Source organism: Ranitomeya variabilis, chromosome 2, assembly GCF_051348905.1.
Source record: "Ranitomeya variabilis isolate aRanVar5 chromosome 2, aRanVar5.hap1, whole genome shotgun sequence".
NCBI lineage: Eukaryota > Metazoa > Chordata > Amphibia > Anura > Dendrobatidae > Ranitomeya > Ranitomeya variabilis.
Genome location: NC_135233.1, coordinates 507,727,129 through 507,750,946, shown reverse-complemented (window position 1 = coordinate 507,750,946; position 23,818 = coordinate 507,727,129). Strand labels below are relative to the sequence as shown.

At 41.1% G+C, this 23,818-nt stretch overlaps 1 protein-coding gene across 3 annotated transcripts in view; it reads left to right on the top strand.

The window, feature by feature from the left end:
- Positions 1-4,372, top strand: part of CCDC34 (coiled-coil domain containing 34) — a 56,353-nt gene extending 51,981 nt beyond the window's left edge. For all 3 annotated transcript variants that reach the window (XM_077288039.1, XM_077288038.1, XM_077288040.1), the window contains one exon: positions 797-4,372. In XM_077288039.1, the coding sequence (XP_077144154.1) occupies positions 797-1,014 (218 nt within the window). In that variant the 3' untranslated portion in view covers positions 1,015-4,372. The remainder of the gene's footprint in view (positions 1-796) is intronic.
- Positions 4,373-23,818: the final 19,446 nt, after the last annotated feature.

Below are 23,818 nucleotides of genomic sequence, written 5' to 3'. Positions count from 1 at the left end.
TTTGATCCCCTTAACAGCCCGGGAACTCTTCATTTTAAGAGCCACATAAATTTTTTTCCGTTGACACAGCCATTGAGCAAGGGCTTGTTTTTTCACAGGATGAGTTTGTAGTTTTGAATGGCACCAGGCATTTAAAAAAGAAAAGTGCACCCTTTGTGAAAAAAAGTTTTTCTCTTCGTTTTTTTATCTTTGTTTCTACATTATTCATTGTGCAGTAAGAATGACCTGCCAACATGGCATGATTACAGCAATACCAAACTTGTACAGTTGTGTTGTTTATGTATAATTTTTTATATATATATTTTTTCTTTTAATGGTGAAAAAAATCTGAAATTTCTAGAAAAAAAAATAAAATATTTGAGTTACCATTTGAGACCCCCAACTTTTTTCATTTTTCTGTCCTTAGTGCTATGCAGGGGGTTGTTCTTTTGTGCACTGAGCTGACATTTTTTCAATACACGGTAATTTGAGTCCATATTACATTTTGATCGCTTTTTATTGAATTATTAGTGTGAAATGCAGCAACAGAAAAGCAGCAGTTTTTTTTGTCCTTTGCGATCGCTGATAATATATACTGCAATACCGTAATATTACTATAGGAAAATCATGGTCTCCTATGAAACTCAGCCCAGTGACGGGGTGTCCCAAAGCTGAAGTCCCCAGAGAACAACTGTCGAGTTCAGCGTTTAATTTCCAAGCAGCGCCACCACAGGGAAAATAAAGCATTGCACAATTTTTTTTTGTCAAGTCCTCCAGACAAGTTCTGGAATAAATTATTCTTATGTCTTTGCTTCAGGTTATTATGATGGAAGTTCTTATCCTGCTCCAGGGTTTTATAACCCCGTTCCATGGAAGCCTATTCCCATGCCACCACCACCAAAGGAGACCGTCAAAACCTCATCTGGAAAGAAGAAAAAGAGACCGATATCCCACCAGTTATACAGATCCAGCAATCACATGGTCTTAAAGCCTAAGGACAATCTTCAAGTTGGTGGAGGGATGGTTAGAAGATAACCATGTCTAGAACATTACAGAAATATAAGTGAGGGACTTGATTTAAAAACAAAAACCTACAGTATTTGGGCTGATTACTATTTATTTTTTTTAACCTTACATTTACTAGTGTGAAACAGTTTTATCTTAATATTAAAATACTTTATTGTACTGCTATTAGAAACAATAAGTCAAGTCATTTTCAGCTGATTGAGGGGAACAAGAAACATTTTTCTGTGGAATTGGACTTCTAATTCTTGGTAATTTATTTTACAAAATCCATCTGTTGAGCTACAGATGCTTTCAGCCCCAGAAGCCCTGTAAGTGTATCCAGGTAGTCTCGGTAAAAGCCACCACTCCTCACGATAAGCCTGTCATATACAATACTCTTCCCTATTTGTAGGATGTTATATAGTTTCCTATTAACGGTTTCCCAACATCCTCCAACTTTGCAATTAATGGGCAATTCTCATCACTGAAAAAGTTAAAATGGCAAAGTAGTTGTAAAATCAAGCAACATTTTAGCTTATTAAAAATTCTGTCTCTTTCTGATTTTATCCGTAGTGGCCGGTCTCTTAGAGTAAGGAGCACCGCTGGTAAAGGCTCTTTCCCATAGAGCGCTGATCTGTATCCGGCCACCTTCAGTGTCCCTGTGCTCCTCCAATGCTATAGAGGCTTCAGATTCAGGGTTTTTGCAGTTTGGGATAGTGAAGCGATTATGCCTCTTGTCCAGACTGTCAATCAGGAGCGCACCGCCCCTTCAAGCAAGGGGACGGGGAGTGCTGTGCTTATGAAGACAAGATGAGAATATCCCTTTAACCATCACCTTCTTTGGGGAAAAAAAATACCCACGAGTTTTTTCTCTTCTGTAAAACTAAAAATGAACAGCCCTTAGCTACAATTGTATATCTAAAAGGAATTGCCAACAACCGGCATCTTATAAATACCATTTTACAGGAGGGATTAGACTGATATTTCAGGATTTCATGTGACATTTATTGTCTGTCAAGAAAAGGTAAAGTTTTCTAAAGTAGCTAATGTAGTCTGACATTACTCTAAGTGGTAGGAATGCTCGAGGAGATTATTCTAGTGGTGGTAATAAGTCTGGGGATCGTACTGCTGTGATATAGGGGTCACCCATGATATTATGAGGGGTTAGGAGAGTGGATTGGAAATAAATATAGTAGTAGGAGAAGTTTTGGGTTTAATTATGGTTTAGTTACTTTAGGAACTATGCAGCAACTATCTTCGGAATAGGATCTATAACGTCTGGGGAAAACTTCCACATTCACCTATGAAAGTCAGCTGATACCAGTACTCCATGGAAGCTGATAAGTTTAGCATGTGGTGTGAGTGGTAGTGCCAAGATTACACAATTTATTTTTATTTAAAGAGGTTGAGCAGGATTATTACTTTTTTTTTTTAATGATTTTCTTCAAAACACAGTGCTAACCAGTCTACTGGTAGTGCATGATATTACAACTGGGCTCTATTCACTTCAATGCAGCAGAGCAGCAATACTAGATGCAACCCATGGACTGTTGTGGCACAGCCATATTTTCATACATTCAGTTTAACTGTTTACAGCATCTCTAGGAAGAAGCAGTTAGCGCGTATGGAAATGGTCCCCGGGAAGAAGCGGTTAGTGCGTATGAAAAGGGTCCCCGGGAAGAAGCAGTTAGTGCGTATGAAAAGGGTCCCCGGGAAGAAGCGGTTAGTGCGTATGAAAAGGGTCGCCGGGAAGAAGCGGTTAGTGCGTATGAAAAGGGTCCCAGGGAAGAAGCGGTTAGTGCATATGAAAAGGGTCCCAGGGAAGAAGCGGTTAGCGCGTATGGAAATGGTCCCCGGGAAGAAGCGGTTAGCTGCATATGAAAATGGTCCCCGGGAAGAAGCGGTTAGTGCGTATGAAAAGGGTCCCCGGGAAGAAGCGGTTAGTGCGTATGAAAAGGGTCTCCGGGAAGAAGCAGTTAGAGCGTATGAAAAGGGTCCCCGGGAAGAAGCGGTTAGTGCATATGAAAAGGGTCCCAGGGAAGAAGCGGTTAGCGCGTATGGAAATGGTCCCTGGGAAGAAGCGGTTAGTGCATATGAAAAGGGTCCCCGGGAAGAAGCGGTTAGTGCGTATGGAAATGGTCCCCGGGAAGAAGCGGTTAGTGCGTAGGGAGAGGATTCCCGGGAAGAAGCTGTTAGTGCGTAGAAAAACAGGGTCCCCGGGAAGAAGCGGTTAGTGCGTATGAAAAGGGTCGCCGGGAAGAAGCAGTTAGTGCGTATGAAAAGGGTCCCCGGGAAGAAGCGGTTAGTGCATATGATAAGGGTCCCAGGGAAGAAGCGGTTAGCGCGTATGGAAATGGTCCCCGGGAAGAAGCGGTTGGTGCGTATGAAAAGGGTCCCCGTGAAGAAGCGGTTAGTGCGTATGGAAATGGTCCCCGGGGAGAAGCGGTTAGTGCGTAGGGAGAGGATTCCCGGGAAGAAGCTGTTAGTGCGTAGGAATAGGGTCCCTGGGAGGAAGCTTTTAGTGCGTAGAAAAACAGGGTCCCCGGGAAGAAGCGGTTAGTGCGTAGGGAAAGGGTCCCTGGGAAGAAGCATTAGTGCGTAGGGAAAGTGTAATAGTCCATTCTGACTCTAAAGCCAAAGTAGCAGTAGCACCTACTGTAACTCCTGATTGACTTGTAGAAAGTATAATTTGTGAATTTACTGGGATTATGTAATTATAAATGTAAGAATATCTGGCCAACCTCATCTCTAAGACTGGAGCCATTTAGACAACACAGGTCTTCTCATAGAGGACTCCCATCTTTGAGACAGAACAGAGAGTGGCTCTTTATGAGCCACTCTCATTCTAGTGAAATCCAGCTGTCCTTGTACTACATTGACATCCATTCATCTGAATAATTGCCATTGAACACCGCATGTTTTTTCGGCGGCAGTAGCTACAAGAATACCCGACCTGCCGTGGCTTCTCCTTTCAGAATTATCGGTTTGTTAGGGATGCTGAGAGTGGAACTGACCACATTATTTTAAAAAAAAGTCCTCGTCTCTGAGACCATACATGGAAAGGGAACTTCTTTTAATAAATGGACAGTCATGTAATCTTTCAGTGTGGAACCCACTTTTGCAGCAGGTTTCTTTATTTTTTATATTACAAAATGTGTTTATCAAAATTTGTGAAGACCCCTTTAAGTCTTTGCATACCTTGTATTTAAATTTGTACTTTTTTTTTTTTTTTTTTTTTTACAAACTTTGTATAGAAAATTATTCTAAAAGATTTATTTGACTTTGTTAGAAAAAATATTTTTGTACTTTTAATTTTTATTTCATATTTTTTTTTGTAAGTTGTTTTACTTTAAAATAATAAAACAATGTGAATTAATAATTAAGCAAATTGAGAATGATTTATTTTAACTCCAGGTGTTAGGCACTGGAAATATTAGGCACTGAAAATCATTAATTAAAAGAAAGGAAAAATCACTGGTGTATGCTGAATTGAAAAAATTAATGCTGCAAACATTTAAATAAAAAAATAAGCAATAAAAATGTTAAATAAAATCTTGTCCAGATTTACAAATACACGATGCACTTTATTTAGCAGATTATTTTATTTTGTCATTTTTTTGTGCGGTGACATTGCGTTGCGTCTCCAGGCTTAATGTTCCTTCTAAAGTACATTTTGTAGAGCACAGATTTATATGATTTGTGTATTTGCTGGAGCCGGGGACGGAGGAAATGATTTGTACGCCTAAGGCATCAGACTGAAATTTGTATATGCAGCAGGGACAAGTCAAATATTTAAATGCCCTGGTAATGTGAATTTAACTAGCAGCCGTTTCCTGCTCCCCGAGAACAAATAAAGCCTCTTTAATACTTTAATATTAATCTTGATAATAAAGTAGACAAATGAAGATGTCTGACTTAAGACTTTTTTCAAATGCCGTCTGTTCATTAATCTGTGAAAGGCTCCGGGAAAAAGTGACTGTTACCGTCACTCTCTTTGTGTACAATAATCCCTTTTAATGAATACTTTATCATTTACGGAAATGTCTCTTTAAGACATACGATATCAAATAACCTGAAGTTCTCAAATAAAATTGGCTGATTGTGCAAACTATTTTGTACATCTGCGATCTGCTACCGGTGACGGCAGCTGTGGCGAGATCATAACTCCCAGTGTGGGTATGCTGGGAGTTGTGATTGCAGGCATTCCTGCAATTTGTCAGAGTGACAGACTGCTGATCATGTGGGATTGTCGCATCTAGTGTCAGAATAGTGTCTGCACCGGTGACTGACAGCCTCTTCCCTCAGGCGCTACTTGCCCCAAATGTTCTTTTGATGAGTTTTGGTATGCATAGTACATGCCGTTCTTGTAATAAGGGATTATGTCATTTGAAAGGATATTAATTTTATTTCTGGATCATTTTGGGTCGCGTTGTAAAATGTGCTTTGTGACATGGTTGCATGAAATTCCAGTGATTAACTGTTCCACTGCCAGTAAAGAATGTACAGATGGAGATTTCAACTAAAATGCCCTGAAGCTGATGACAGTACTGCGGTGGGAATGGGACGTTTAACTACTTCTGGACTGCCCGTATGTTATAAACGTCCGGGCAGTCCACGCTTAACTCTGCACTGACGTTCTAAAACCTCAATGCAGTGTTAGCAGTTTATATGAGATCAAGCAGCTGCGGGGGTGGGAAGCTGGATGTCCGACACAGGCAGACTTTCCAGAGACAAGATAACCATGGTTTATGCTTACTCCATTGATGATAATGATTTTTTTTACCTCTATAGTGTCAGCATGTTCTGTGGCACTTTACATTATTATAGAGGGAACTTGTACAGACATTACACAGTAACAGATACCAAGAAGAGTGAGGGCCCTGCTCATAAGCTTACAAAGGGGGGGGGGGGGGGTTAAAAGTGCTTGAATTGTACAGTCCAGCCATTAATATAATAGGGTATTCACTTAACGCTGCATGAACCGTTCATCAACCAGCATTTGTACAGTACAGATACAGAGAGCTATTAAGTGCATGGAACAAATGCTACGAGGGTGCTGATATGGAAGAAAATTTTATAAGGGCAAAATGAGAATAGGTACAAGCCAGTTATAAGCCAGTCTAAAGAAATGCATTTTTAGGCCATGTTTTAAACTGTTAATATTGGGAATTATTTGCATTGTCTTGGGTAGTGCCTTCCAGAGAATTGGTGCAGCTTGTGAGAAGTCTTGGAAACGGGAATGGGAGGTTGGGATTAGTGATGTTTGAATGCACATCACTCAATCAATGCTTATGTAAACAGAGCAGTAAGAACTGACAGTGCTTCCTCCTCCAGACTCGGTGGTAATGTTATCACTGACTGTAGGAAGGGAAGAGGAACTGTTGGTTCCCAAGAGATCCAGGCAGCTCTGTTATGCCACCCAGGAGGCAAAAATGGCATCTGCAACAAGGAATAGATCAGTAATGGGGCCAGCCCCAATTACAGGAAAAATCAGTAAGAAAATTAATGTATTAATATGTTAAGATAATCCTGAAGATTTGTAAGACCTTATGGGGAAGGGAAAGAGGGGAAACACAGTGTGTGATTTAATAAAAAAAAACAACTGCTGAACTGATTGATATATGGCAGATTTAAATGTGCTGCTATTCTGTAAGTGAAAAATAAGCAACGTGTGCATGAGACTTCAGCAATCTCATTTACTTTGCTGGTACTAGGAAATCCTTCAGGTTTTGTGACAAGTGTGCAGAAAAAACACAATGTGTGCACGGTCCCTAAACAGATGTTTCTTTTCTTATATCTAATTATGCAAATTGTCTCTTCAGAGAGTAAGCGAACTAGAACTCTAGTGCCACCTATTGGAAGTAGCAATCCTGCAAGTCTATGTCGACCCTTATCCTAAGTCATGTGACACGGCTCGTTAAAGGGTCGACATTGACTTGTAGAATTGCTACTTCCAATAGGTGGCACAAAGTTTAATACCAAGTTCACTAGTAATTGGTGCGTTTTTGACATTACGTTCCCACGCTGAGTGCGTTTTTGATGCTAAGAAAAAATTCAACATTTTCCAGTTGAAAGTGTCGTAGTAAGGATTTCTAGAAGTCTTCTGCCCACTGTGAATTTTATTTTGTGAAGTGTTAACTGACCTGTGGTGCATTTGGGAAATATCCAAAATGTCAGTCACATATGGCTTACATGCAGTTTTATTATCAATAGAGCGGTATCTTGGCTAAGTAACAGCTAGTGTCCAAAACAAAGTAGTTGTTTTTAAGACATGACTAAAGATGAGTGGATCGATTAGGGCTACCTGGCGGCTAAACAGAAGAGCCGTCAATCTATTACCTTCTGGCATCCAGGGTGCAGCTTTTGATTGGTCATCTGTGGATCATGCTGCTCAGATGACATCACGCCAGCTATGAAGGTCGGAGATTTGCAGAGTTCCCATCCAGCTGACCGATGCTACAGAACTGGATGGGGAGTTCCACAAATTGATCTGCTCATCTCTAGACATGACATACCAGAAGGAGACAAAAGCAGCAGAATCCTGCCATAAAGACGCATGGGAAAAAAATGCAAGTAACCTAAATGTCTAATAGGTGCAAAAAATCTGCGACCTCAAAAACCAAACGCTCAACGTGGGAACATGACATAAGTTTCTCAATCATTTCTGAAGAGAAGGATGGAGGCAAAGTATATTCCCTCCCTAAAACACCCCTCAAAGGAATATAAGTCCCCTTTCTTAGTACTGGCCTTAGAAGTTTTGCAGTTTGTTACCTTTGAAATGCATTGGTCTGCATGGTCCTATTAGACACAACGGTATTAATACGGGGTGTTAGTGCAGTTTGGTTTTGCATTTCAGATGCATCGGGACAATGAAAATATTTTAGAAAGATGGGTATAACCTGCAGCCGTCATAGCTATTAGTAGGAGGAATCCTATTGACATCTTAATCTTGACTATGTGCCTAAGAATTGAAATACTTGTCGTTTTCTAAACCTACAAAAATGGTGTCACATTTGGGTTCCTTGTTACTAAAATTTAAAATGGAGCACATTATTCTCTATTCCTTAAAGGGGTTGTCCAGTCTAAAACGATAAGTCTGAAGTCACCTTTGACTGCAGATTTATGAATCCCCCAGACCCCGCTCTGTGCGCTGCGGTTCATCAGTTTTGAGCCAGGAGTGGAGGGTACCTATGTGTTATACATACTCCCTGTCAGAACCTGACTAATGGGCGTGACCTCACTCCACACGCCTTGTAGCACCTAGTGGCCTTAGACATCACCTTAGTGTCCTTCTAGTAGCACCTAGTGGCCTTAGACATCACCTTAGTGTCCTTCTAGTAACACCTAGTGGCCTTAGATATGACACCTTACTGGCCTTGTAGTAGCACCTAGTAACCATATACACCACCTTAGTGGCCTTTTAGTAGCAGGTAGTGGCCTTAAACATCACCTTAGTGGTGTTGTAGTAGCCTTAGGCATCACCTTAGTGGCCTGCAGTAGCACCTAGTGGCCTCAGACATCACCGTAGTGGCCTTGCAATAGCACCTAGTGGCCTCAGACATCACCTTAGTGGGTTTGCAGTAGCACCTAGTGGCCTTAGACCTCACCTTAGTGAATTCCTTCACATGACTGATCAATCTTGTGGGAGCTGTGAAGTTCTCTTCCGAACGATGGAGTGACTACTAATTCCATTTTTCTATACGATGGCAGTTAAGCATGAATCAAGCTAGTGCCTGTAACAGCCTGGAGGCTACTGTGAAAGCCTTACTCAAAGTAAAGGTGCTGGCACGGCACAGATCCCGCACATTACTCTGACAAATGGAAAAGCTACTTAAACCCTGTAATGATAATTAAATCACTGTGTTCGCTCTGGTGCAACTGAGAGTTGATTAAGGTTGTGCCAATTTCTGTAACGATTCTCTAGAGGTCTTCTCAAGGTCATGTTTGAAAATGACTTTCTAAGATCCTGGCTGACAACTACTATGCTATTAGGATGGAGCCGCATGTTGCTGGTGGCTGTGAGTCCAAAGACTCACAAGAGCGAGGGCCAATGGCTGCACAAAATTGTACGTCAATAGGCAATCATGATAGTTGGACTTTAGGCGGCATGTGACCAACCACTGCAACTTTCATGAGTGCGCACATCTCCTACACATGTTGTCCCCTAGTTTCCAGTCCTAAATCGCAGAGACATTAGAGCAAAGGATGAAATGCTCCATACTAGAACGGGCCAGATATGCCATGTAGGCGCTCAGGAAGGCTACATAACAGCCGTAATTGTGGCCGTAATGCCGTGATGATGTTTTTCAAAAGCAGATATATCTGTAATCTTTTTTCTATCTAGCAGAAAGGGGAATTTGGTTAAGGTACCGTTACACTAAGCGACGCTCCAGCGATATAGACAACGATCCGACCTAAACTAGATCGCTGGAGCGTCGCTGTTAGGTCGCTGTAGAGACGTCAAACACAGCAGCTCCAGAACGATGCAGGAGCGATCAAGTGACGTAACGGCGACTCGCTTATCGTTCACGCTCCATGTAAAACATTGCTGACATTGTTGCTTTTGCTGTTAAACATGACGATACACGCCGATCTAGCGACCAAATAAAGTTCCAGACTTCTAGCTCCGACCAGCGATATAACAGCGGGATCCAGATCGCTGCTGCCTGTCAAACTCAACGAGATCGCTATCCAGGACGCTGCAACGTCACGGATCGTTGTCGTTCTCGTTGGAAACTTGTTTAGTGTGAAGGTACATTAATACAGATGGACCATGACCATAATGGCCTTCACTAAGCTTCTTGAGAACTTTTTGCTTTCTCTCTCTGATTATATCAGGCAGGAGGGGGAATTTTCTTTGTACCATTGAACACACTCACACAGGACACATACTCTGCTGATCTTTTATTCGGATTTGCAGGTGGAAAATCTGCAACTTCATAAATCTCATACAGGCTCTGCGTAAAAATCTCTTGGGAATTGGCTCTTGGTGAAAATTGAAAATCCACAGTATTTCAGATTATGTCAGGAATCTTTCTTGCATATTTCACCCTTTCAACGCGTAGGGTAAAATCTGCAAACAAAGCTGCATGTGACTCAAATGGATTGTGCTATGGATTTATTGAGGATTTTCAGGCACAATTTCTGTCTTGTGTGCATGTGCGCTCCGGCTGAGTGTACAGATGCCTTATTTCAGAGGATTATACTTTTATTTTATTTCTCAACATACTCAGGTTAAAATGAAATAATAATACAGTGAAGGAAATAATTATTTGATCCTTTACTGGTTTTGTAAGTTTGTCCACTGACAAAGACCCGAACAGTCTATAATTTTAAAGGTAGGTTAATTTTAACATTGAGACATAGAATATCAAAAATATAATCTAGAAAATCAAATTGTATAAATTATATAAATTTATTTGCATTTTGCACTGAGAAATAAGTATTTGATCCCCTACCAAATATTAAGAGTTCTGGCTACTACAGACCAGTTAGACGCTCCTAATCAACTTGTTACACCTGCATTAAAGACAGATGTCTTACATAGTCACCTTTATCAAAGACTCCTGTCCACAGACTCAATTAATCAGTCACACTCTAACCTCTACAACATGGGCAAGACCAAAGAGCTTTATAAAGATGTCGGGGTCAAGATCATAGATCTGCACAAAGCCAGAATGGGCTACAAAGCCATAAGTAAGATGCTGGGTGAGAAGGAGATAACTGTTGGTGTAATAGTAAGAAAATGGAACAAATACAAAATGACTGTCAATCGACATCGATCACCATGCAAAATCTTACTTTGTGGGGTACCCTTGATCATGAGGAAGGTGAGAGATCAGCCTAAAACTACACAGGGGGAACTTGTTAATGATCTCAAGGCAGCTGGGAACACAGTCACCAAGAAAACCATTGGTAACACATTATACCTTAAAGGATTAAAATCCTGCAGTGCCCGCAAGGTCCCCCTGCTCAAGAAGGCACATGTGCAGTCCCGTTTGAAGTTTGCTAATGAACACCTGGATGACTCTGTGAGTGATTGGGAGAAGGTGCTGTGGTCAGATGAGACAAAAATTGAGGTCTTTGGCATTACCTCAACTCGCCGTGTTTGGAGGAAGAGAAATGCTGCCCATGGCCCAAAGAACACCATCCCTACTGTCAAGCATTGAGGTGGAAACATTGTGTTTTGGGGTGTTTCTCTGCTAAGGGCACAGGAATACTTCACTGCATCAATGGAGAATGGATGGAGCCATGTACCGAAAAATCCTGAGTGACAACCTCCTTCCCTCTGCCAGTACATTAAAAATGGGTCATGGCTGGGTCTTCCAGCAAGACAATGACCCAAAACATACAACCAAGGCAACAAAGGAGTGGCTTAAAAAGAAGCACATTAAGGTCATGGAGTGGCCTAGCCAGTCTCTAAATCTTAATCCCATAGAAAACTTATGGAGGGAGTTGAAGCTCTGAGTTGCCAAGTGACAGGCTCAGAATCTTAATGATTTAGAGATGATCTGCAAAGAGGAGTGGACCAAAATTCCTCCTGACATGTGCGCAAACCTCATCATCAACTACAAAAAAAAGTCTGACTGCTGTGCTTGACAACAAGGGATTTGCCACCAAGTATGAAGTGTTCTTTGCCAGAGGGATCAAATACTTATTTCTCACTGCAAATGTAAATAAATTTATACAATATCATTTTCTGGATGTTAGGGCCGAGTTAATTGAGAGATATTATTTGGTGCGTTCGCAGCCCGGGGTCCACCGTGCAGGAGAGGACCTGCTGCTGGCAAATGGCGGCCCTTTATGGTGGGAGAAGCGAACTCTGCTACTTTACAGAGATGCTGTGCCAGATCTCACTTTGACCCTCGGTGGCTTTTGAGCCCGCGCCTGAGGACGCCCCGAGTCAGCAGCTGAGATTTTGGCAACTAAGAAACGCGGAACCCTGTTGACTTCACAGGAGTATCCAGCAACTGCCGAGCTGATGGCAGTGAGTGGCAACACAAGCATGCAATCTCCAAACCGGAGGAGCCGGTATTCTAGGGGCTTATTTCAGCCGGGGCCCTAAATCCACGCACACAATCTCCTCGCCGGAGGTGCCGGCATTCTAGGGGCTTATTTCAGCTGAGTCCCTGAACACACATAAATGTGACCACACTGGCGCATGCACATAACTGAATCAATACTAGCGCATGGCCGTTCGGCTATGCGAGCCTTAAATAACTGCAGCAAGTACAGGACCTTCCTAGAAGGACCAATGAGAGGCTGCCACAGAGCCTGAGCACCTTCAGGACCTTCCTGGAGGACCAATGGATTTAGCTGCAGCATCTGACCATGTGACCCTCGATCCCCACTGAGAGATCTCACTCAGGGCATGCTCAGAACGAGAAAAGCAGGACTTAGTCCCAGAAGCGTCTGCTCGCCGCTGCCCAGCACTGACTTCAATGGCAGAAGCTGGAAAAGCAGCAGTAACCCTTTGTACAGAGTCAGACTGAGCGAGACGCTGGGACCGACGTCTCCGCTGAGCTGGCTCCACTGAGGCAGGAGAAGAATGAGAGACCGCAGCGGAGATTGCCCGAGATTCCCCCTGTGCAGAGGCGGGAACTCGACCCCTAACACTAGATTTTATTTTTTATATTCTATCTCTCAATGTTAAAATTAACCTACCCTTAAAATTATAGACTGTTCATGTCTTTGTCAGTTGGCAAACTTACAATATCAGCAAGGAATCAAATAATTATTTCCTTCTCTGTATATGCCACATATTTGTGCATTTGATAATTGCTCTATCCTGATGTCTGAATGTTTTTGACTATTTGGCACGTTCTGTCCACATCCACCATGCTTTTTCTTGGTGAGGCACAACACCCTAGTCCTCAACAGATTTTCAGCCAAAGTAATATCTTCAGCAAATCGGCCATGTGTGAGTATACCCTACGACTACATGCATACAGTGATATATTTCCAGGAGATTTGCTTTGCTGATTGTTTCACAGTAATTCCGCAGTACGATATAGGAAAAGATTGTAAATTCCTTTTACACAATCTTTTGGACACTACACTTGTACAATGCAAAGAGTTGAAATTTTGCGACAAACTCTAAAGCAACACGAGTGTGTAAAATCCAAAGTGTCTTTGCCTGAAACACTTTCCCTGTGTACATATAACCTTAAAGAGTAGCTAAACTTTCATTTTTTTTTCAAACAATTTTGTCCAGCATGGACATTATTGAGACTTTGCAAATCTCTAGAAGATTCGTCTTCAGACTCTTCACTCCTGTAAAAAAAACTGTATATACAGTTAGGTCCATATATATTTGGACAGAGACAACATTTTTCTCATTTTGGTTATAGACATTACCACAATGAATTTTAAACAAAACAATTCAGATGCAGTTGAAGTTCAGACTTTCAGCTTTCATTTGAGGGTATCCACATTAAAATTGGATGAAGGGTTTAGGAGTTTCAGCTCCTTAACATGTGCCACCCTGTTTTTAAAGGGACCAAAAGTAATTGGACAATTGTATGTGGCTTCCAAACATTTGCTTTTCCACAGTTTATTTGACTGCCTTAGGCTACATTTGTACTGAGAACATATTCAGAACGTACCCATTGGAGTACAGATGATCGCAGTGAAGTGGCTTCCAAAGTCTTGCTTTTTCCCACTCCATAACATCAATTTTGTTGTACTGGAAGCAAGAGTTTGCTCGTTTACTGGTGTGTTTAGGGTCATTGTCTTGTTGAAAGCCCCATTTCAAGGGCATATCCTCTTCTGCGTAAGGCAACATGATCCCTTCAAGTATTTTAATATATGCAAACTGGTCCATGATCCCTGGTATGCGGTAAATAAGTTCGGCACCATAGTAAGAGAAACATGCCCATGTCATGATGCTTGCACCACCATGCTTCACTCTTCAGAGTGTACGGTGGCTTGAATGCAGAGTTTATAGGTCGTCTGACAAACTGTCTGCGACCCTCTGACCCAAAAAGAACAATTTTACTTTCATCAGTCCACAAAATGTTTCTCCATTTCTCTTTAGGCCAGTTGATGTGTTCTTTGGCAAATTGTATCTGCTTCAGTACATTTTTTTTTAACAGTGGGACTTCTGGCTAAGATATTAGCTTCACACAAGCGTCTTCTAACTGTCCCAGTCCTCACAGGTAACTTGAGACTGTCTTTGGTCATCCTGGAGCTGTTCGTTGGCTGAGCTTTTGCCATTCTGGCTATTCTTCCATCCATTAGAATGGTCGTATTCCGTTTTCTTCCACGTCTCTCTGGCTTGGCTTTTCCATTTTAAAGCATTGGAGATCATTTCAGCTGAACAGCCGATCATTGTCTTCACTTCTTTATAAGTTTTACCCTCTCCAATCAACTTTTTAATCAAAGTGCACTGTTCTTCTGAACAATGTCTCAAATGAACCATATTTCTCAGGCTTTCAGGGAGAAATGCATGTACAACATGTCCTGGCTTCACCCTTAAACAAAGGTCACCAGATTCACGCCTGTTATGTCACAGAATGATGGACCTCACTAATTGATCTCCACACTGCTATTATTTTGAACAACCCCTTTTAATTAATTATTCTAATACTCGGACTCAAAAACCTGCAGATCATGAATGCGGAGTCTGGTGGTCTTCTTAGAAACTACTGCACCAACAGGTAAATTGTGTGACATGTGGTAATATAAAATATACCAAAACAGTGATTAATCTGGTTAGTCATACTGGACGGCTCTTATTTTGAACACTACTGTACATAGAACGTACTCATTTGCAGCAGTGAAACTTTCAGTACCTGTCCACTCGTCTAAGTGTCCCGCTTATCCCCGGAGTTAGTAGCGGCCCCAGGTGTTGATCCATTCACTGCCATCATCTATACTCCAAATTAGTACGTTCTGATTTCCCACTTTCATGCAAGTTTTTTTTTACCGAAATGAAGATGAATCCCTAGTAAATTAAAGTTTTGGAACTTTCCATGCAGGACAAATATATATATAAAAAGTTTACTTACTCATTAAGTCGGTGTTGGTGTAGCTCATTTGATTCAGCAGATGTCACTCACCAGCGCCTGCGTACTCCATTCTGAAGTGAGAAGGAGAAACATGGAAGTCTACAGATACTTGCTGGGGTGTAGAGTGCTCGAGATTGATTGACAGCTGGAAGCACTGGCTTAGTTAGATTACGGGCCCAAACCATGCGCTCTCCAATGCCACAAACAGGAAAAGGGCTTGTAAGCGCTGTACTCTTTTCCTAGGAGACCAGCTGAAATAATCCAGTGGTGGCCTGTAACCTATGCAAAAAGCCTTTAAAAATAAAGTAACAAATCCCTCCATTCTTGAGGACAGAGGATGTTTAATAACCAGACAATTTCTAATTTGCTTTATTTATTTTTTTACAAGCACTTTGCAGTTTTACCCATTTAAGATCCATAATGGCTGTCCAGTCAAGAGACTAGATAGTCGCTTTCCTTTAAGTACCTATTTGGAAGATGGCTAAAGTAGGGCAGGTAATAAAAGAAAAAAAATTGCAATGAGGTTAAAAAAAGATGATTATTTTAATGACAGGTTTTGTGTCAAGTAATAAAAAAAGGGGTGCCACTCTATAAAATTTTATGTCTCTGTATCGCAACTTGTCAGTTTTATAAGAACACCCCGAGGCAACAAGGCTTTGTTTAAATGGAATATCTCAGAGTAAAATTATATGTTGTGTCATCCACGAATCCTTAAACTGCAAAAATAAAAAGATAAAGTGAAACAATATTTTATAAATTTGATTGCACTCTTCATTGATTTCATACTATACCTTAAATGGTGTAGAGCTCCATTTTTCCTAATACTTACCTGCAGTATGCAGTATTCAAGCTGTATGGTACATTTTGCCTATCGACTGCAGGGCTTATTGCATGCAGATTCATTGCTATAATAAGTTCACAGGTCCTCCCTGATAGTTCCTGCAGACTGAATCTTGCCTTAGAGAAGCACTCCTCCTCCCATCAAAGTTGTCATTCTCTTATTATATTACAATCATATTATACAGCACTGTGTACTTACAATTTCTCATTTTGCCCTCCTACCCAGTTAATTATTCTCTTTCCCGTTTTTCTATGACATGACATGATTACAAACTGACGAGCTGTATCCTTCTAAGCTCTATGTAGAAACAGGAGGTCTCTTATCCCTGCACGAGTCATGAGTTTCTGCAAAAGTCCCTGACAGGGAGGTGGGAGCAGCTGGGTCAGGAGTGAGTTGTAGAGGGGGATGATAAAAGTGGGGAAAAGAAACTTCCGGTTTCTACATAGAGCAGAAAAAAGGAGAAGAATTAGCTGGGTAGAAAGGCAAAATGAGCAATTGTAAGTACATAGTGCTATATAATAGGATGATTGCAATATATTAAGAGGATGAAAACTTAGATGGGAAGCTTCTTTAAAGAGTTGTCATCCGGAAATGACCTATTGTTTAAATCAGGTTTTTGTGTGGAAGGGATGGAAACAGACTATTGTACCTAGGTACATGTGTTGTTTCCTGAAAAAAATAGTACTTTTAATACAAATTGTGATATGTGAAAAAAAAATTGCAAAATAAAAAAAAGTTACAAAAAAAAGCTAGCTGGTGTCTGAAGACTGGCTTAAACCAACTTCCAATGGTCGTCAACAGCTCTTCAGTAAACCAATATTCTTTTTTGTTGCTTTTGCGAAAGAAAACTTGTACTGAGCATACAAAAACACCGAGATGTTACAGTTAGACATATAGATATAAATTTAAAAAATATGAACCCCTTTACCCCCAAAGGTGGTTTCCACGTTAATGACCGTTCTAATTTATGCAATTCTGACCAGATGTAATAATCCGTCCCTGTTCTAATTGGCCCAGGTCACGTGGATGGAATATTACATCTAATGTCAGAAAGGGGTTAACCATGACAAATGTAAAAACCTGATTAAGGCTATGTGCACACGGCAATTCCGGAACTCCCTGCCGCGGGAAAAATGCATGCGGAATTGGTATGCGTTTTCCCGCTAAACACTAGCGTTTTACAAGCGTAATTAGCTTGCAGAATGCTAGCGTTTTCCAAGCGATCTGTAGCATCGCTTGGAAAACTGATTGACAGGTTGGTCAAACTTAGTGCTTGACAAGTGTGACCAACTTTTTACTATTGATGCTGCCTATGCAGCACCAATAGTAAAAAAATCTAGTGTTAAAAATAATTTAAAAAAATAAAAAATTGTGATATTCTCACCTTCCGGCTTCCCTCGGCAGGCTTCCCGCTCCTCACGATGCTCCCGGCAACTCCCGTTCCCAGTAATGCCCTACATCATCACAGGTCTTTTTCGCAATGCATTATTGGGAACGGAAGCATTGCGAGGAGCGGGAAGGCTGCCGGGGACGCCGGAAGGTGAGAATATCACGATTTTTTTTTTAACAATTATTTGGTTCCCAGGGCCTGGAGAAGAGTCTCCTCTCCTCCACCCTGGGTACCAACCGCACATGATCCGCTTACTTCCCGCATGGTGGGCATAGCCCCATGCGGAGAGGAAGCAGATCAATGCATTTCTATGTGTGCGGAATCCCCGCGATTCCGCAAAAAAGAATGAACATGCTGCATTTTTTTACAGAATGCGATTCCGCCGCGGAAAAAAAGCGCAGCATGTGCACAAAAATTGCGGATTGCATTCTAATAAATAGGATGCTTAATGGATGCGTTTTTTAATAGCGAAAAAAATGCAAAAATTCCTGAACGTGTGCACATAGCCTAAAACAATAGGTCCTTTTCTGTTGATAGTTTCCCTTTAACCCCTTCATGACCTTGGGATTTTCCGTTTTTCCGTGTTTGTTTTTCACTCCTCTCCTTCCCAGAGCCATAACTTTTTTATTTTTCCGTCAATTTGGCCATGTGAGGGCTTATTTTTTGTGGGACGAGTTGTACTTTTGAACGACATCATTGGTTTTAGCATGTCGTGTACTAGAAAACTGGAAAGAAAATTCCAAGTGCGGTGAAATCGCAAAAATAGTGCAGTCCCACACTTGTTTTTTGTTTGGCTTTTTTGCTAGGTTCACTAAATGGTAAAACTAACCTGCCATTATGATTCTCCAGGTCAGTACGAGTTCATAGACACCTAACATGACTAGGTTATTTTTTACCTACGTGGTGAAAAAAAAATCCAAACTTTGCTAAAAAAAAAAAAAATTGCGCCATTTTCCGATACTCGTAGCGTCTCCATTTTTCATGATCTGGGGTCAGTTGAGGGCTTATTTTTTGTGTGCCGAGCTGACGTTTTTAATGATAACATTTTGGTGCAGATACGTTCTTTTGATCGCCCGTTATTGCATTTTAATTCAATGTCGCGGCGACCAAAAAAAACGTAATTCTGGCGTTTCGAATTTTTTTCTCACTACGCCGTCTGGCGATCAGGTTAATGCTTTTTTTTATTGATAGATCGGGCGATTCTGAACGCGGCGATACAAAATATGTGTAGGTTTGATTTTTTTTTTTATTGATTTATTTTGATTGGGGCGAAAGGGGGGTGATTTAAACTTTTATGTTTTTTTATTTTTTTCACTTTTTTTAACTTTTTTTTTGTTTACTTTTGCCATGCTTCAATATCCTCCATAGGAGGCTAGAAGCTGGCACAGCACGATCGGATCTGCTACATAGCAGCAATCTGCTGTTCGCTGCTATGTAGCAGAAAATCAGGTGTGCTGTGAGCGCCAACCACAGGGTGGCGCTCACAGCTACTGGGGATCAGTAACCATAGAGGTCTCAAGGACCTCTATGGTTACTATTCAGAAGCATCGCCGACCTCCGATCATGTGACTGGGGTCGGCGATGCCATCATTTCCGGCCGCCCGGCTGGATGCAGTAGTTAAATGCCGCTGTCTGCGTTTGACAGCGGCATTTAACTAGTTAATAGGCGCGGGCAGATCGCGATTCTGCCCGCGCCTATTACGGGCACATGCCAGCTGTTCAAAACAGCTGACATGTCCCGGCTTTGATGCGGGCTCACCGCCGGATCCCGCATCAAAGCAGGGGAGCTGACCTCGGACGTACTATCCCGTCCAAGGTCAGAAAGGGGTTAAAGTCTACCTTCACAACCCTTTTTAGTGTTCTACTCCATTCACAATTCAAAACTTTTCAAAGTCTGAATTAAAAATATTCTACCGATTTGTGCTTGTAGTTCTTTTACAGACTTATTCGTCCCTTTGGTAACAGACTACATTCAATCCCTATGTAGTCTCTTTGGAATGATACAAGTTAGTAGTTTTGTTTTAGATTTGTTTATATTGTTGTTTCCTTTTTCTTTGTAGATGTAGTGGAACAAAGGGGGAGATCTAGCCTTTGCCTCTCTTTTTGTACTGTGATGCAGGCTATAAACACGGAGCTATATACACAGGGAGGACAGTGAAGCAGTAATGTGGGTGGTACCAAGGTGTACTTTGTGTATCAACTACTCAGAGTTTCCAAGGCCTTTATTGGGTACACTTGGAGGATACAAATCAAGATAACATGGGTGAATAACTAGTTAAGTTTCACTCTCCTGGTTATAATACAGTTTCCAGAACTGTCTAGTGTAACTGTTGGCTCATTAACATAACTTGGGTAACGGTGCCCCACTAAATAGTGCCCACATTGAGGAGCGAGTTCAGAATGTGAAATTATTCTGTTTTGATCTATTTATTAATGTACAGGGATGTTACACATATAGTGATGTCACAGTACAGAAATAATAAACACAATAATCTCACAGCACAGGAATAATGCAAATAGTGATGTTACAGTACAGGGATATTAATGATGTCACAGTGCATAAACATTACACACAGTAATGACTCAATGATGTCACAGTATGCACACAGTCAAATAAATAAGGCAGCACACCGTAGCGCCAAAACCTGCAAATATGAAAATTAAATTGCATTACTGCACTAGAAATATGAAAAATTGAGAAAGTTTAGCGCATAAATTGGCCAATTTATGTGTACCTTGTAGCCACGATAAGGCATTTCTCGTATACAAGGACCTAACAAAGCCTTTCCTCTCTGAGAATAAAGTCTTCATCTGAATGGGAACCTAATGTGAGTCCTCTCTTTGACTAAAATCTCTCTCTCTGTGGAGGGGTAGTGGCCCTGCTGTGATTAAAAACACCTGTGGCTAAAAGGAGGAGTGCTCAGTCAGAAGGCTAATGAATACAAGTTTAAAAAAACTGACCGTCACATCTAAACATAGACTAAGTGTGAGCAAGTGCTGAACCTAGAGTCACCAACTCTAACCAACTTTTTTTAAATTTTTGAAATTTTGAAACAGTATGCACACAGTGATGTCATAATACAGGATAATAACTCAGTAATGTCACACCACAGGGATAATGCACACAGTGATGCCTCAATACAGGATAAAAAGGCAGTGATGTCAAAGGTCAAAGTACAGGTATATAATAATAATAATTTTATTTCTAGAGCTCCAACATATTTTGCATCATTTTATTGTTATTCTGTAATGTTTATTGTATGTTCAAGTCCCCTCTAAAATATAATCACATAAGCAACAGATACCAAAAGGAATGAGGGCCCTGCTGGGAAGTTACAATCTATGAGGAGATAGAGGAGACACGAAAGGTGGATGGTAACAATTGCTTTCCTTGTTCTGACCAGCCATAATGTAATAAATCAGGTGTTCATGTAACACTGCATGAACCGGTTTCAGCCAGAATGTGTAAAAGTAAGGACACAGAGGGCTAATAAATGCATAAAGCGTGTGAGAACATGATACAAGGGTACAATGGGCAACACAGGGATAGATAGATACATGTGTTAAGGCTGTTGGCCAGTCTGAAGAAATGTGTTTTTAGGGCACGCTTAAAACTGTGGGTATTGGGGATTAATCAAATTATCCAGGGTAGTGCATTCCAAAAAATTGGTGCAGCTAGCAAGAAGTCTTGGAGACGGGAGTGGGAGGTTCTGATTATTGAGGATGTTAGTCTTAGGTCAATAGCGGAATAGAGACCATGGGTAGGGTGGTAGACTAAAATTAGGGCAGAGATGTAGGGTGGTGCTGAACCATGGAGTGATTTGTGGATGAGAATGATAAGTTTATATTGAACTCTGGAGTGGATGGGTAGCCAGTGTAATGACTGGCACAAGGTAGAGGCATTGGTGTAACGGTTGGTGAGGAATATGATCCTGGCTGCAGCATTCAAGACAGATTGGAGAAGGGAGAGTTTAGTAAGAGGGAGGCCGATTAGTAGAGAGTTACAATAGTCCAGAGAGAATGAATGAGAGCAACAGTAAGAGTTTTTGCAGAGTCGAAAGTAAGAAAAGGTCAAATTCTAGAAATGTTTTGAGGTGTAGATAACATGAGCGAATCAGTGATCGAATGTGGGGGTGAATGAAAGATCTGAATTAAGTATGACCCCAATACAGCGGGCATGTTGCTGGGGAGTAATGGTAGAACCACACACAGAAATGGCAATGTCAGGCAAAGGTAGGTTGGTAGAAGGAGTATTTGACAGGTTCAGTTTCAGATAGAGGGAAGACATGATGTTGGTGACAGCGGTAAGACAATCACTGGTGTTTTGTAATAATGCAGGCGTGATATTAGTAGAAGTGTATAATTGGGTGTCATCGATGCAGAGATGTTTCTTGAAACCAAAGGTACTGATTGTTTGTCCAATAGTGGCAGTATACAAGGAGGAGAGGGTCTAGGACTAATCCTTGAGGAACCTGACAATAAGAGGAAAAGGAGAGGAAGAGGAACCAGCAAAAGATACAGTGAAGGAGCAGCCATAGAGGTCAGAGGAAAACCAGGAGACAACAGTGTCATTAAGGCCAATGGAGCGGAGCATAGTAAGGAGGAGCTGATGATCCACAGTGTCGAATGTTGTGGAGAGATCCTGGAGAAATAGCATGGAGTAGTGACCATTAGACTTAGCTGTTAGTAGGTCATTAGAGACTTTAGTGAGGGCAGTTTCAGTAGAGTGTAAAGAGCGGAAACCAGATTGAAGAGGGTCGAGAAGAGAGTTATCTGAGAGATAGCGGGTAAGACGGGAGTGGACCAAGCATTCCGGCAGTTTAGAAATGGAGGGAAGAATAGAGACCGGTCTATAGTTAGCAGCACAGTTTTGATGGAGGGATGGTTTTTTAAGTAATGGATGTAAAACACACACACACATAACTCAGACAATGATGCCACAGTACAAAGATAATAAACACAGTGATGTCACAGGACAGATAATAAATAATAATGTCACAGTACAGGAATAATGTACACAGTGATGTCACAGTACAGGGATAATGTACACAGTGATGTCACAGTACAGGGATAATGTACACAGTGATGTCACAGTACAAGAATAATGTACATAGTGATGTCACAGTACAGGAATAATGTACACAATGATGTCGCAGTACAGGAATAATGTACACAGTGATGTCACAGTACAGGGATAATGTACACAGTGATGTCACAGTACAGGGATAATGTACACAGTGATGTCACAGTACAGGAATAATGTACATAGTGATGTCACAGTACAGGAATAATGTACACAGTGATGTCGCAGTACAGGAATATTGTACACAATGATGTCGCAGTACAGGAATAATGTACATAGTGATGTCACAGTACAAGAATAATGTACACAGTGATGTCACAGTACAGGAATAATGTACATAGTGATGTCACAGTACAGGAATAATGTACACAATGATGTCGCAGTACAGGAATAATGTACACAGTGATGTCACAGTACAGGGATAATGTACACAGTGATGTCACAGTACAGGGATAATGTACACAGTGATGTCACAGTACAGGAATAATGTACACAGTGATGTCACAGTACAGGAATAATGTACATTGTGATGTCACAGTACAGGAATAATGTACACAATGATGTCGCAGTACAGGAATAATGTACACAATGATGTCGCAGTACAGGAATAATGTACACAATGATGTCACAGTACAGGAATAATGTACACAGTGATGTCACAGTACTGGAATAATGCACACAATGATGTCACAGTACAGGAATAATGTGCACAGTGATGTCACAGTACAGGAATAAGGTACACAGTGATGTCACAGTACAGGAATAATGTGCACAGTGATGTCACAGTACAGGAATAAGGTACATAGTGATGTCACAGTACAGGGATAATGTACATAGTGATGTCACAGTACAGGAATAATGTACACAGTGATGTCACAGTACAGGAATAATGTACACAGTGATGTCACAGTACAGGAATAATGTACACAGTGATGTCACAGTACAGGAATAATGTACACAGTGATGTCACAGTACAGGAATAATGTAAACAGTGATGTCACAGTACAGGAATAATGTACATTGTGATGTCACAGTACGGGAATAATGTACACAGTGATGTCACAGTACAGGAATAATGTACACAGTGATGTCACAGTACAGGAATAATGTAAACAGTGATGTCACAGTACAGGAATAATGTACATAGTGATGTCACAGTACGGGAATAAAGTACATTGTGATGTCACAGTACAGGAATAATGTACACAGTGATGTCACAGTACAGGAATAATGTACACAGTGATGTCACAGTACAGGAATAATGTAAACAGTGATGTCACAGTACAGGAATAATGTACATAGTGATGTCACAGTACGGGAATAAAGTACATTGTGATGTCACAGTACAGGAATAATGTACACAGTGATGTCACAGTACAGGAATAATGTACATAGTGATATCACAGTACAGGAATAATGTACATAGTACACAGTGATGTCACAGTACAGGAATAATGTACACAATGATGTCGCAGTACAGGAATAATGTACATAGTGATGTCACAGTACAG